Raw genomic sequence first — 14,971 nt, forward strand, 5'->3', positions numbered from 1 at the left:
CATTCTCTTCTCATCATCAACATTCTTCTCTAATGGACCATTTCCATCAGCATCTGGAACTGCTATCTTTAAAAACACAAAGCAAAGGCCAGTCACAGTAGCTCCCATCTGTAATCCCAGCACTTTGGAAAGCTGAGACTTGGCCACTGGATAGGCAAACTGAGAGGGTTATTTGAAGCCAGGAGTTAGAGACCAGCCTGGGCAACATAAAGAGACACTATTTCTGCAAAAAAGAAAAAACAAATGAACAAAAAAACATAAAGCAAAGCTTTCTTTGGCTCTCCTTCTCCCTCTAGCTACTACCTCTTTATAGAAAAAAGTTTTTCAAAGGGCTGTCTACCTATGCTTCCTTCCCATCTCACCTCCTCTCCTATTCTCTCTTTAACCCACTCTAATACAGCCCTAAGGCCTCATGCTGTAGGGAGCCCCACACCAGTCATCCTCCAGCTGTGTTTTCCCCTTTAGGCAGGGGATGCACAGGGCCAAGCAAACATGGCTAGTCCGAAGTTGTCCCTTCCCAGACCCTACTCAGAGTACCTAAAACCCTGGGATTCCTTGTCTAAATGGCCCCAAGCCAGTTCCCAGAGCCTGAGAGGGGCTGCTCCCCAGATCCAAGGGATGTGGCATGTGTGTCTCTATACCTAAGAGATGGCTAATTGCTGGAGTGGAGGTGGGAAGGACTGTGTTGGTGGAGGTTACACATTCAGCCTAGAGGGTTCGTGCTTGTTCATACAGATGCAGGGAAGAAAGAAAAAAAAAGGGACTAGTCCTCCCTGTGCCAATTCATTCTGGAGAGAAGCTCTTGGAATCAGAGAATTCTAAATTTGAAACTAGCCTTCCAAACACATATGGTGAATATGCATTTGTCAAGGTAGGAGGATAACATGTATTTTATTTAGCAGTTTGCTTGGCTGATAGCATTTAGTATTTAAACATATGGTGTGTAGACCTCCGCTTGTACTTTTGGCCCAGGCCCTACAACTGCCTGAGAAACCTGTCTGGTGATGATCACTGACTCTCTTCAGTTTGCCTATCCAGTGGCCAAGTCTCAGACATTATCTTACCCAACCCCTCAGCAACATTAGATGTAATATATTACTTTCTTCTCTCGAGTTTCAGGACACCCCACTCTTGGTTTGCCCCTATTCTTTCTTGGTCCTTTAGTTTGTTCCTGATCCTCTTCCCCCTTACTGTGAATATTAGAACATCCTAGGGGCTGAGCGCAGTGGCTCACACCTGTAATCCCAGCACTTTGGGAGGCTGAGGCGGGTGGATCATTTGAGGTTAAGAGTTTGAGTTTGAGAGCAGCCTGGCCAACATGGCAAACCCCACCTCTACTAAAAATACAAAAATCAGCCTGGCATGGTGATGCATGCCCGTAGTCTTAGCTACGTGGGAGGCTGAGGCATGAGAATCACTTGAACCCAGGAGACAGAGGTTGCAGTGAGCTGAGATTGTGCCACTGCACTCAAAGTGGGTGACAGAGCAAGACTCCCACCTCCAAAAAAAAAAAAAGAAGAACATCCTAGGATTCAGTCCTTAGACTTGGACTCCACTTAAGTTCTTTCCTTGTTTGTTTGGGTGTTTTTTTGTTTTGTTTTGTTTTGTTTTTGAACAGGATCTCACCCTGTTGCCCAGGCTGGAGTGCAGTGACTCAGTGAGGGTTCACTGCAGCCTCAGCCTCCTGGGCTCAAGTGATCCTCCTATCTCAGCCTCCCGAGTAGCTGGGACAACAGATGTGCACCACCACACTCGGCTAACTTTTTTTTAAATAGGCAGGGTCTTGCTATATCACCCAGGCTGATCTCGAATTCCTGAGCTTAAATGATTCTCCTACCTGCCTCCCAAAGTGCCAGGATTGCAGGTGTGAGCTGCCATGCCTAGGCTCTTTCCTTGTTTGAGAGTCTCATGTCTGTAAATGTCATCTACAAGCTGATAGCACACTTCTTGTCTCCCATAACCAGCTACCTGCTGATCATCCCTATGTGCTTTATCAAACAGGCATCCCAAATTTGACAGGTCTAAACCAGAATTCTTGATTTCCCCTAAAAACAAACCTTTCTCTCTCCCAACCTCCAATATATTTCCTAATTCAAGAAATTCCACCACCATCCACCTACCTGTTTAGTTCCAAACTCTAGAAGTCTTTGATTCCTTATTGCCTCACACCCCACACACAATCCACAGTCAAGTTCCTCTGACCCTACCTTCAAAACATACCTCTCAGCTATTCATTTCTCTCTGTTTACACTGTCACCATCCTCTTCCAAGTTAAGCATCGTTTTCACCTGTACTGGGTAAGCATCCCAAATGATCCTTCAGCTTCCATTCATTCATACCTTCCTCACTACAGACTTTTTATGTTATAGCCGCCCCCAAGGTCTTTTAATATCATAAATCAGTTCACATGATACCCCTGCTCAAAATCTGCCAATGACTTGTCTTCACATTAAAAATAAAATCTGGAGCCAAACATGATGGCTGTCACTGGTAATCCCAGCACTTTCGGAGGCCGAGGTGGGTGATCACCTGAGGGCAGGAGTTCAAGATCAGTCTGGCCAATGTGGCAAAACCCCGTCTCTACTAAGAATACAAAAATTACCTGGGCATGGCAGTGTATACCTGTAATCCCAGCTACTTAGGAGGTTGAGGCAGGAGACTCATTTGAACCTGGGAGGTGGAGGTTGCAGTGAGCCGAGATCACACCATTGTACTCCAGCCTGGGCCACAAGAGTGAAACTCCATCTCAAAAAAAAAAAATTTTTTTTAATTAGCCAGGCATGGTGGCACCTGTCTTCAGTCCCAGCTACCCAGGAGGCTGAGGTGGGAGGATCACTTAAGTCCCTAAGTTTGAGGCTGGAGTGAGCCATAATCATACCACTGCACTCCAGCCTGAGTGACAGAGCAAGACCTTGTCTTAAAAAAAAAAAAAATCCAGACTTCTCAACGTGGTCTGCAAGGCCCTACATCACCAGGCACTTGCTTTGTTCTAGAACCTCCTCTCACTAGCTCTGCTATGGCCACGGTGGCTGCTTTATACCTACTTGGGAGGTATTTGAACCTACAAAGTTTGCTCTGGCCTCAGAACCTTTATACGTTCTATTTCCCATACATGCAACTGCTTGATTTATTCATGGTTTACTCCTGTGTAGATTTTAGATCTCAGCACAGTGTATTATCTCTTCAGAGAGGACTTCAATCTAAAGTACAGGGTTTCAATCTAAAGTGCAATCTATCACCTTACCCAGGCTTATTTCCTTGCAGTATCAATTACTTGCAAAAATTATGCTCATTGTGTATTTCTTTGTTTTCTGTGCCTACACACACACACACCTTCCTCCCAATAGAATTTATGCTCCATTAAGGTATAAAATTTATCTTTTTTTTTGTTCTTTCTTTCTTTTTTTTTGAGATGAAGTCTCACTCTGTTGTCCAGTCTGGAGTGCAGTGGCATGGTCTCAGCTCACTGTAACCTCTGTCTCCCAGGTTCCAGCAATTCTCATGTCAGCCTCCCAAGTAACTGGGATTACAGATGTGCACCACCACACCAGGCTAGATTTTCTATCTTTATTAGAGATGGGGTTTCACCATGTTGCACAGGCTGGTTTCTTGAACTCCTGGCCTCAAATGATCCTCCTGCTTCAGCCTCCCAAAGTGCTAGGATTACAGGTGTGAGCCACTTTGCCCAGCCAAATTTATCTTTTTTATCACTATATGCCCAGTGCCGAGAATGGTGTGATCATTGATCAATAAATTTCAAAATAGGGCTGGGCGTGGTGATTCAGGTCTGTAATCCCAGCACTGTGGGAGGTTTGCTTGAGTTCAGGAGTTCAAAACCAGTGTGGACTACTACATGGTGAACCCCATCTCTGCAAGAAAATACAAAACAAATAGCCAGGCATGGTGTTACACACCTGTAGTCTCAGCTACTTGGGAGGCTGAGGCAGGTGGATTCTTTAAGCCCAGGAGGCAGAGGTTGCAGTGAGCCGAGATGACGCCACTGCACTCCAGCCTGGGTGACAGAGAGAAAACTTGTTCCAAATAAACGAATAAATAAATAAATAAATGCACATTGAATATACCAGATTGCCTTAAGTGTTTCACTCACCTTAAATACCGTAATATGCAAAATCTACACATTATCACTAGGACTATAAAAACAAATTGCTGAACCTAATACAAGAGTATTAATGCCACAGGTATGATGTATTCATCCGTCTCTATACTTGTTTTTACATTTTTCTGTATTTGTCACATCGCTTCCCTACAAAGAAAACAGAATTGTTGTCCCAGGTCAGCTGAGGTTACAAGTTCAGGAACTTCGGTCGATGGGGATTCCAGATTGCAACAAGGGATACAGAATGTGCTTTCCAGGGTGGGGCAGTATCAGCCTCGATCTTACCAATCTTCTCCCTTTCTCGTGGCTCAGTGGCACCTGGCCTGTCCATGGAGGATACCAAGCCTGTGTCTTTCCCTAGAATTTAATGTAAATTTCACAATCTAAGCATCATTTACATTTCACATTAGTTGGAAAATAAAAAATCTTAATCTCTGTACACTGTTTTCTTTCTTCATTTGTTTTGTTGTTGTTGTTGTTGTTGTTGTGACAGGATCTTGCTATGCTGCCCAGGCTGGTCTCGAACTCCTGGCCTCAAGCAAACCTCCTGCTTCAGCCTCCCAAAGCACTGAGATTCCAAGTGTGAGTCGCCACACCCCCGACTCTTTCTTAATTTGTAATGCTGGAACTCTGTACCCTTCACTTAGATTGTTTTACTTTTTATTCCTAAGATTCTTCTTATTCGTAAGATCCTTTATTTACTTATTTATTTGTTTGTTTGTTTATTTTTGGAGACCTGTCACCCAGGCCAGAGAGCAGTGGCTCAATCTCGGCTCGCTGCAACCTCTGCCTCCCAGGTTCAAGCAATTCTCCTGCCTCAGCCTCCCAAGTAGCTGGGATAACAGGAGCCTACCACCATGCCCAGCTAATTTTTGTATTTTTAGTAGAAACAGGGTTTCACCATGTTGGCCAGGCTGGTCTTGAACTCCTGACCTCAAGTAATCCGCCTGCCTTGGCCTCCCAAAAGAGGCCAAGCCACCACACCTGGCCAGATTCCACAGGCAAGAGCCACCTCACCCAGCCAGATTCTGCACCTTTTTTTAAAAAAAAAATTTACTTTCTCAATTGTCTCAGTACCCATGATAGCCATCACAGTTGTTGATATTCAGGGAAAGCAATTACCATTTGTGTATCCATAAACTTCCAGAACTCTCTTATTATTTCTGAGAGTTTTTTGCATAATTCACTGAGGTTCTACACAAAGAAAGATGATTTTCTCACCTTATTGCCAGTAGCTGTACCTTATGGCTTTTTTGTTTTATTTCTGCCTGAGTTTCCAGAAACACCATCAAATGATAGCAGTAGCTCGCATCCTGGTTTTATTTCTGACTTTAAAGAGACACTGGTGTTCTATTGTTAAGGATGATGCCATTGATGTGAGATTCTTCTATCATCCATTCCTTAATTCGTTACATATTTATTGGTACCCATCCAAGTGCATTGGATTTGGCAATATGTAGGGCACTGATCGCCTTGGGGAAAGCAGTTTTGATGGCAGGGTGCCAGCGAAAGCCAGATTGCAGTGGTTTGCAGGGAGACATGTGACAGAAACCTTCTTTACTGCCTGCCAAGGATTTTCATCAGGAATGGGTGCTGGATTCTTTCTTAATGCCTTTTCAGCATTTATTAGTAACATTGTGGGATTGTGGGGTTTTGTTTTTACTTGATCTATTGGGATGATTTAACATATTAGTATATTTTCATTCATTCATTCAAGAAATACTTAAGTGCCTATGATAAGCCAGGTACTCTTCTATTGTTGTTAGAGTTGTGATTTTTATAAAATATTGTATGACTTCATGATTTCTTTTTTAGAGAGGATCTTGCTCCATCACTCAGGCTGGATTACAGTGGTATGATCACAGCTCACTGCAGGCTCAAACTCCTGGGCTCAAGTGATCCTCCCATCTTGGTTTCTCGAGTAGTTAGGACTACAGGCACATGCCACTGCCCTCAGTTAATTTTTTAACATTTTTTTGGACAGGGTCTCACTGTGTTGCTAGAGTGGTCTTAAACTCCTGGCCTCAAGTGATCTTCTTACCTTAGCTAAGATTACAGATAGAACCACTAGGCCTGGCTCTTTGGGGTTTTTTTCTATATCAATTTGTAAATATTGAACCGTTTTGACAGTAATAGGATAAATGTGACTCAGTTATGGCATTTTATCCCTTGATTTTTAATTACTAAATCAACTGATGCTTATTATAAAAAATTCAAAACATGCAAAAGCATATAAATCCAGAAAGTTCAGATATTCCCTCTTAATAGATGTTTCTGAATCTTTTTGTCTTTTATTTGTCATAAGCTTTAAAAAGTTACTTACAATCATTTTATGTAGAATTTTCACATGTGTATTTATGGTTGTGGTATAAATATTACAGAAAGAGAGCCATACCTGGTGCTCCATCAGATTGTGCTCTCCTGCTACATGACACTTTGTTGTAGGGTTTTTTTGTTTTTTTTTTGTTTTTGTTTTTGAGACAAGGTCTCACTCTGTGGCCCAGGCTGGAGTGCAGTGGTGGGATCATGGCTCACTGCAACCTCAACCTCCCAGGCTCAGGTGATACTCCCACCTCAGCCTCCCTAGTAGCTGGGACTTTGGGACAGCTAGGACACCACCACTAACCCAACTAGTTTTAAAATTTTTTTTGTAGAGATGGGGTTTCACCATGTTGACCAGGTTGGTCTCGAACTCCTGGCCTCAAGTGATCTGCCCATCCCAGTCTCCCAAAGTGCTGGGATAAAAAACGTGAGCCATCACGCCCAGCCTGTTGCAGTTCTTGACCCATCTGCGGTCTGGGAAGCCTGGCATTCCCTTCCCCCATGAGCATGCTGGATGCCATGCGGAGGTCACTGAGGTTTACTTGTTCAAAGAGTACTGAGCACTGATCTGACTCCATGGAAGTTAGTTCTAGGCAAGGAGCAAAGAATAAAATAAATAGATTAAATGTACAGCACATTAGATGGTGATCAGACCTATGGAGGAAAAGCAAGGAAGGAGGAAGAGAAATGTTATTGAAAGTGAGGGAATTGTAATTACCGTGGGAAGGAAGGTCCCATGCAGGGAGGCGCAGAGCTTTCTTAAAAGAAGTCTCAGGCAGCAGTGAGAATAAGGGAGCCTCAGCTACACAATGAAATACCAAGGAATTTCACAAATATCACGTGCCACAAAAGAAGCAAAACATATAGAGTACATTCTGTATAATGCCATTTATTTATTTATTTATTTATTTATTACTTTTTTTTAGATGAAGTCTTGTTCCGTTGCCCAGGCTGGAGTGCAGTGACTTGATCTCAGCTCACTGCAAACTCTGCCTCCTGGGTTCTCCTGTCTCGGCCTCCCAAGTAGCTAGAACTACAGGCACATGCCAACACACACAGCTAACTTTTGTATTTTTAGTTAGAGATGGGGTTTCACCATGTTGGCCAGGCTGGTCTCAAACTCCTGACCTCAAGCGATCTGCCTGCCTCAATCTCCCAAAAGTGCTGAGATTACAGGCATGAGCCACCTCACGTGGCTGTGATACCATTTATACAAAGTACAAAAAGAGGCAGCACATCCAAGCTGTAAAAATCAGTATAGGCCGGGCATGGTGGTTCACACCTGTAATCCCAGCACTTTGGGAGGCCAAGGTAAGCAGATCACCTAAGGTCAGGAGTTCAAGACCAGCCTGGCCAACATGGTGAAATCCCATCTCTACTAAAAATGCAAAAAATTAGCTGGGCATGGTGGCACGTGCCTGTAATCCCAGCTACTCGAGAGGCTGAGGCAGGGAAATCACTTGAATCTGGGAGGCGGAGGTTGCAGTAAGCCAAGTTCGTGCCATTGCACTCCAGCTTATGCAACAAGAGAGAATCTCTGACTAAAAAAAAAAAAAAAATTAGTATAGCGGCCAGGCACAGTGGCTCGCCACGCTAATCCCAGGACTTTCGGAGGCCAAGGCAGGAGGATCACTTAAGCTCAGGCGTCCAAGACCATCCTGGGCAACAGAGTAAGACCCCATCTCTACCAAAAATGCAAAAGTTAGCCCAGCATGGTGGCACATGCATGTAGTCTCAGCCACTCATAAGGCTGAGGTGGGAGGATTGCTTAAACCTGGAGGTTCATTGGCAGTAAGCTGAGATCACACCACTGCACTCCAACCTGGGCAACAGAGCGAGACCCTATCTCAAGAAAACAAAACAGGCAGGGCTTGGTGGCTCTCAACTGTAATCCCAGGACTTTGGGAGGCCAAGGCAGGTGGATCACTTGAGGCCAAGAGTTCGAGACCAGCCTGGCCAACATGGTGAAACCCCGTCTCTACTAAAAATACACGAAGAAGGTGGGCGCGGTTGCACATGCCTGTAATCCCAGCTACTCGGAGGTTGAGGCATGAGAATCACTTGAACCTAGGAGGCAGAGGTTGCAGTGAATCAAGATCGTGCCACTGCACTCCAGCCTGGTGTCAGAGCAATACTGTCTTAAAAAACAAAAACATTTTTGCTTGGTTAAAAAAGATGAAGCATATATTAAAAAAAAAAACTCAAATGAATCCCTGTAATCTCTAAACTGTTGTATTTAGTGTCCTTTAAACTGACTGCCTTGGGAAAACAAAAACAATAACTATTTCTACTGTCATTTTCCTGTTTTAAAAAATCATTTCTGTCTCCCCTCTGGATATGTAAGAATAAAAACTCAGCAGATATTAAAATACTGTTAGGACTTAGGAGATCAAGTAAAACAAAGATAGAAATCTGTTGTCATTGGATTGGGCAACATGTAAGATCTTGAGGATGTTGGTGCTGGTGTGGAGACAACAGATGCAAGAAAGCAGAGATTGAGAAGAAATAGAATACGAGGAACTGGAAACAGTTGAGCCTCACAAATATTTCAAATATTTTGACTCTTAAAGTTAACGGAGAACCTACATGGGGTTGATAATTGTCTAAGTGTTTGTGTGAGTGTTTATCGTAGATGATGAGAACGACGGCCGGGTGTAGTGGCTCCTGCCTGTGATCCCAAAACTTTAGGAGGCCGAGGCAGGAGAATTATGTGAGGCCAGGAGTTTGAGGCCAGCCGGGATGACATAGCGAAAACCTTGTCTCTACAAAAACTTCTAAAAAAGTAGCCAGGCATGGTGGCACACACCTGTAATCCCAGACACTTAGGAGGCTGAAGTGGGAGGATCTCTTGAACCCAGGAGTTGGAGGCTGCAGTGAGCTATGATCACACCACTGCACTCCAGGGTGGGCAACAGAGCAAGACCCTGTCTCAAAAACCACGAGAAAGACTAGGACATGTGGATGTGCTAAAGGAGGAAATCAGCAGACAGAAATAGTTTCATTCATTGATTTGTGCTTTCAATCTTTTCATCATTCACTTATCCACCAACTACTTACTAAATACCTGTTTTACCAGTCACTTTTTTTGTTTTCTTTTTGAGACAGGGTCTTGCTCTATCGCCCAGGCTGGAGTGCAGTGGTATGATCACAGCTCACTGCAGCCTCTAACTCCTTGGACTCTCTCAAGTGATCCTCCTGCCTCAGCCTCCTGAGTAGCTGGGACTTACAGATATGTGCCACCACATTTGGTTAATTCTTTTTTTCTTTTTGTAGAAACGAGGTTTCGCTATGTTGCCCAGATGGGTCTCAAACTCCTGAGCTCAAACAACCCTCCCACCTTGGCCCCATCACTGTTGTTCGCAGTGATCATAGAGCAACGATAGGTGCAATCTCATGCGATTTACCGTCTATCTGAGAAGAGAGAAGTTGCAGGCATAGCTGACTGCAAGAATGGTAGTTGGGTGGAGGAGTCTTGAATAAAACTATGAGATAATAGGCCAGCGGGCTGGACACGGTGGGTCACACCTATGATCCCAGCACTTTGGTTGATCCACTAGCCAGGTGGATCCCTAGAGCTCAGGACTTCAAGACCGGCTTGAGCAACATAGGGAGATCCTGCCTCTGCAAAAAATACAAAAATTAGCTAGGCATGGTGGTGTGCACTTCTAGACCCAGCTACTCAGGAGGCTGAGACAGGAAGATCGCTTGAGCCTGGGAGACCAAGGCTGCAGTGGGCTGTGATTTTACAACTGCACTCCATCCTGGGTGATACATTGAGACCCTGTGTCAAAAAAAAGAAAGAAAAGCAAAAGAAAGGCATGAGGCTGGGCGTGGTGGCTCACACCTGTAATCCCAGCACTTTGGGAGGCTGAGGCGGGTGGATTGTTTGAGCTCAGGAGTTTGACACCAGCCTGGCCAACATGGCAAAACCCCATCTCCACCAAAAATACAAAAAATTAGCCGGGCGTGGTGGCACATGCCTGTAGTCCCAGCTACTTGGGAGGCTGTGGCAGGAGGATCGTCTGAGCCTGGGAGGTGGAAGTTGCAGTGAACCAAGATCACGTCACTGCGCTCCAGCCTGGGCAACAAAAAGAAAATAAAAAGGGATGAAATTAAAGTTTGCACCCAGGAGCTATACAGGATGTGTGTCTCATGGGTAAAGAGGCATCACTGGTTGTGTTCGGAAGGGAATGAAGTAAAAAGTGGGGAATCCCTAACCTAATGCAACCTCTTCGTTTCCCAGGTGTGAAAACTGAGGCCCGGAGAGGTGATGTGATTTGCCTAAAGTCATGCAGCTAGTGGCAGAGCCAGGCCTAGACGCCAGGTGTCCTGGCTCTCAAGACATTCCGCTGCCCGAGGAATGGAACAGGTAGTATCACTCACACTGGGGGCCATGGGTCAGTCCCTTCAGCCCAGAGCTGCCCGAGGTTCCAAGTAAAGAAACCAGAGAAAACGTCCACTCAGAATTCTGACAAGTTGAATGGGGTTGAAATCAGAACTGGGCAAGAGAAAGGGGGCAAGGTTTGAAACTCAAACCTCACGATCCTGAGACAGAGGCCAATGTACCATCACCCCACGTCACCTTCTGAAGGTGGATTGAGCTCTGGCCCTATCATGTCCGTCTCTAAACAGCTTGGTGGTGAGTCCTCTTCAGCCATTCTGCGACCCCATACTCTGTCCGATATAATTCACAGTGTTAGGAGAATCAGTGGCCACCTGCAGAGGATGTGTGGGAGGATGGAGAATAAAGGGAATTGGAAGACCAGTTAGCAGGCCTTTGGGGAGATTCAGGAGGAAAGTGAATAGGAAGGGCTGGTAGGCGGGGTCTGCTGGATCCGTATGGTGTCACCTGGGTTAGTGGTTGGTAAAGTTGGTCAGCAGTGATGGTGGAAAAGCTAGAGTAGAAATGAAATCCACATCAAAGTGGAAAGGAAAAGAGTTTCTGCTTTTGTATATGTTTACTTGCTATTTATACTAAAGGATGTCCTTAAACCCAATATTGATAAAACAAATCTACCTTTGGTGCTATGAGTAAGATACACCCTATGAATTATTTGTAAACACGAGTACTAGTCACTGGTAATGTGTATTAACCCATCTGAAGATTCTGAGTTATGGTTTCTTTTTCATTCATTCAATGATTTTTTTACTGAGCATCTACTATGTGCCATGCATTGATCTGGGCATTTGGAATATATCAAGTGAACTAAACAAATACCACTGAACTCCTAAAACTCACTCAGCAGCAGGTGGCCAGTGAAGCTAGTCTTCGGGAAAAACAGTGGGGGAAATTGCTCAAATGGCATGGTATTAATCAAAGTAAAAGCTGGAAAGATGTATATTGATAGGCTAACTTTGATTGGACCCTATGGAGGAAGATTTTTCCAGGCAGAGAGAGCTGAGATAGTGGCTGGATTATTTCAGAGGATCTACCTGAGTCAGTGGCTGTGATCATGAGTCTCCTGGCAGGACCAGATTCCTGGGGGTAAACAGCAACAAAAGAGGCACCATAGGAAGGGGCTCTCAGCAAAGACGGTGTGAGGAGCTCTGTAGACAGAACAGAATGCACAATATAACAGTTAACCAGGTCATCAGACTCCAAGACACCAAGCAATGTTGTCCGCAGGTTATCCAACGTGGTGGTGTGGGGAGAAAGCCATGGAAAATGAAAGAGCATCTGACGCCTGTCAAGTTGTCAGGCAGACATTGAGCAGTGGTCAGTGGCAGAAAGCAGGGCTGTGGTCACTGAGCTGAGGTTCAAGAAACATTTCCAGCCTCTCGGAGGAGTAAGTTACATCCCATGCAAGGCATTAAATAGAGACAAACGCACAGGAGGGGAAAAGGAAGATGGCCTCCGAAGTAGAGGATAAGGAAGAGGTTAAGAACAGAATCAGGCCAATTGCAGTGGCTCACACCTGCAATCTCAGCACTTTGGGAGGCCGAAGTGGGAGGATCACTTGAGCCCAGGACTTCCAGAGCAGTCTGGCCAACACGGTGAAACCTCATCTCTACTCAAAATGCAAAAAAATTAGCCAGGCATGGTGGCGCATGCCTGTAATTTCAGCTGCTTGGAAGTCTGAGGCAGGAGAATTGCTTGAACCCAAGAGGTGGAGGTTGCTGTGAGCTTAGATTATACCACTGCACCCCAGCCTAGGTGACAGAGTGAGACTCCATCTCAAAAAAAAAAAAGAAGAACAGAATCAGGCCAGGTACAGTGGCTGACGCCTATAATCTCAACACTTTGAGAGGCCGTGGGAGAGAATTGCCTGAGGCCAGGAGTTCGAGACCAGCCTGGGCAATGTAGTGAGACCCTGTCTCTACAAACATAATTTAAAATTAGCTGGGTGTGGTGATGTATGTCCGTAATCCCAGCTACTTGGAAGACTGAGGTGGAAGGATGGCTTGAGCCCAGGAGTTCAAGGCTGCAGTGAGCTGTAATTGCTCTACTCCACTCCAGCCTAGGCAACAGAGTGAGACCCTATCTCTTTAAAACAAAAACAAAATACATCCATCCCATTTATGGGAACCCCATGACCTGGGCTATAGAGGAAGTAGGATTTGAAGGTAGGAAACGGGCAGGGCCCACCATTCCTCCCCTGTGTAGAAGGAAGGAGGGAAGAGGTCATGCCTATTGCTGCTTCTTTTTGGCAGCAGGAGTCCCCATGAGAGCTATGACAATGATGTTTCCGAAAAGCATTTTTTCTTTAATTAACCCAGGTTTTCATTCCAAAACTCAGAGAATGGTTTTCCTAGCGCTGCGGATTAGGGCAGGCATAGGGTCCTAACCTATGTCTTAATCTTTTGCTTTGTGTGGTTTCTTTCAGCTGTTACCACCCCCATCCACCATTTATTCTTAGTCCAGACCTCTGTGTACGGCTCACTCTCCACTACACACTCTTATTTTCTTCCTTCTTCCTGGCTTCCAGCCTTACTGCTTATTCTTCTGTTCAGAGGCCCACCTAACCCATCAGACTTAAGGCTTGGCCTGGTCTTCCTCTGAGTCAACATTTTCTCCTGATAATCCTTCTGTAGTGGACATTCTATCTGATTCCTCACTGTCCCTTCTGCCCCCCGCCCCATTCATAGCCGCAATGCAATGTGGGGGAGTTTACAAGTCTAAGCTACACACGGACACTGATCCTATGCTGAATTTGACTTCCAAATAATGCTTCTGTCTCTGCACCACTTACCCAGAATCTAAGTCCTGGGAGAAAAGATCTAATTGCTCAGATTCACAGCGAACTTCTCGATTCTGGCTCCTTCAGCTTCCACAGTAGGCGTTGAGAGGGGAGGCGAGTGACTTAGATGGCCCTCTTGTCAAATCGAATCACAGTGCATAATTCTCCCAGAGGGAACACTGGTGCAAAGAAGAGGGCAGGTGATTCTAGATCATCGCTGGTTTTTGTTTGGTTGGTTTGGTTTGTTTTTTTTGAGATAGGGTCTCACTCTGTCGTCCAGGCTGGAGTGCAGTGATGCAATCACAGCTCACTGCAGCCTCAACCTCCTGGACTCAAGCAATCCTCCCACCCCAGACAAGAAGCTGAGACCACAGGCATGTGTCACCACACCCAGCTAATATTTAAATTTTTTTGTAGAGACAAGGTTTCACTATGTTTCCCAGGCTGGTCTCAAACTCCTAGGCTCAAATGATCCTCCTGCATCAGCCTGCTGAGTAGGTGGGACTACAGGTGCATGCCACTACAGCTGGCTAATCTTTTTGTGTGTGTGTGTGTGTGTGTGTTTTGTAGAGCCGAGGTCTCACTATGTTGCCCAGGCTGGTCGCAACCTCCTAGGCTTAAGCAATCTGCCTGCCTCCGCCTCCCAAAGTACTGGGATTACAGGCATGAGTCACCACGCCCGGCCCATCGCTACTGAATAGAATAGTAACGAAAACACATACGTAATTAGAGATATTCTAGTAACCGCACTTTTAAAAGGTAAAAAGAAACAGGTGAAATTAATTTTAACGTTATAATTTATTTACCCTTTCTAAAATATCCTGTCAGCCTGAAATCAATATAAACATTTGTAATGAGATATGTTTTACTTCTTGTTACTCTACATCTCTGACATCCAGTATTTCACACTTACAGTACAGCTGTCATTGAAAACATTTGATCTGTATTTATCGTGACAGTTGAAAAAGGAGAACAGCATACCCAAGATGTTCCAAATATACTTAAATATTTTCCAAGTACCAAAAAATCACTTTCCTGTATTATTCACTTCCACATTGATGAAGCTAGTTCATCTTTATTGGAATAATGGTTTGACTTTGAAGCAGAAGTACATCAGTTTTAAAACTACTTCTGTCCAGGCTGGGCGTGGTGGCTCACACCTGTAAGCTCAGCACTTTAGGAGGCCTAGGCAGGTGGATCATTTGAGGTCAGGAGTTGGAGAGCAGCCTGGCCAACATGATTAAATGCCGTCTCTATTAAAAATACAAAAATTAGTCGGGCAGTAGTGGTGCACGCCTGTAATACCAGCTACTCGGGAGGCTGACGCAGGCGAATCACTTGAGCCTGGGAGGCA

At 44.9% G+C, this 14,971-nt stretch overlaps 1 protein-coding gene across 21 annotated transcripts in view; it reads left to right on the top strand.

Moving 5' to 3' along the window:
- TNRC6A (trinucleotide repeat containing adaptor 6A) overlaps positions 1-14,971 on the top strand; it is a 222,237-nt gene that overhangs the window by 22,199 nt on the left and 185,067 nt on the right. For 20 of the 21 annotated variants that reach the window (XR_013524735.1, XM_035267201.3, XM_078344906.1 and 17 more), the window contains exon 2: positions 10,683-10,808. Coding sequence is in view for 17 of the 21 variants with exons in the window: in XM_035267201.3 (XP_035123092.2) it covers positions 10,729-10,808 (80 nt within the window). In the remaining 4 variants the exon portion in view is untranslated. Of the gene's footprint in view, positions 1-10,682; positions 10,809-10,995; positions 11,079-14,971 lie in introns of those variants that run through there. The other variant, XM_054242704.2, reaches the window with a different exon arrangement.

This window comes from Callithrix jacchus, chromosome 12 (assembly GCF_049354715.1).
Source record: "Callithrix jacchus isolate 240 chromosome 12, calJac240_pri, whole genome shotgun sequence".
NCBI lineage: Eukaryota > Metazoa > Chordata > Mammalia > Primates > Cebidae > Callithrix > Callithrix jacchus.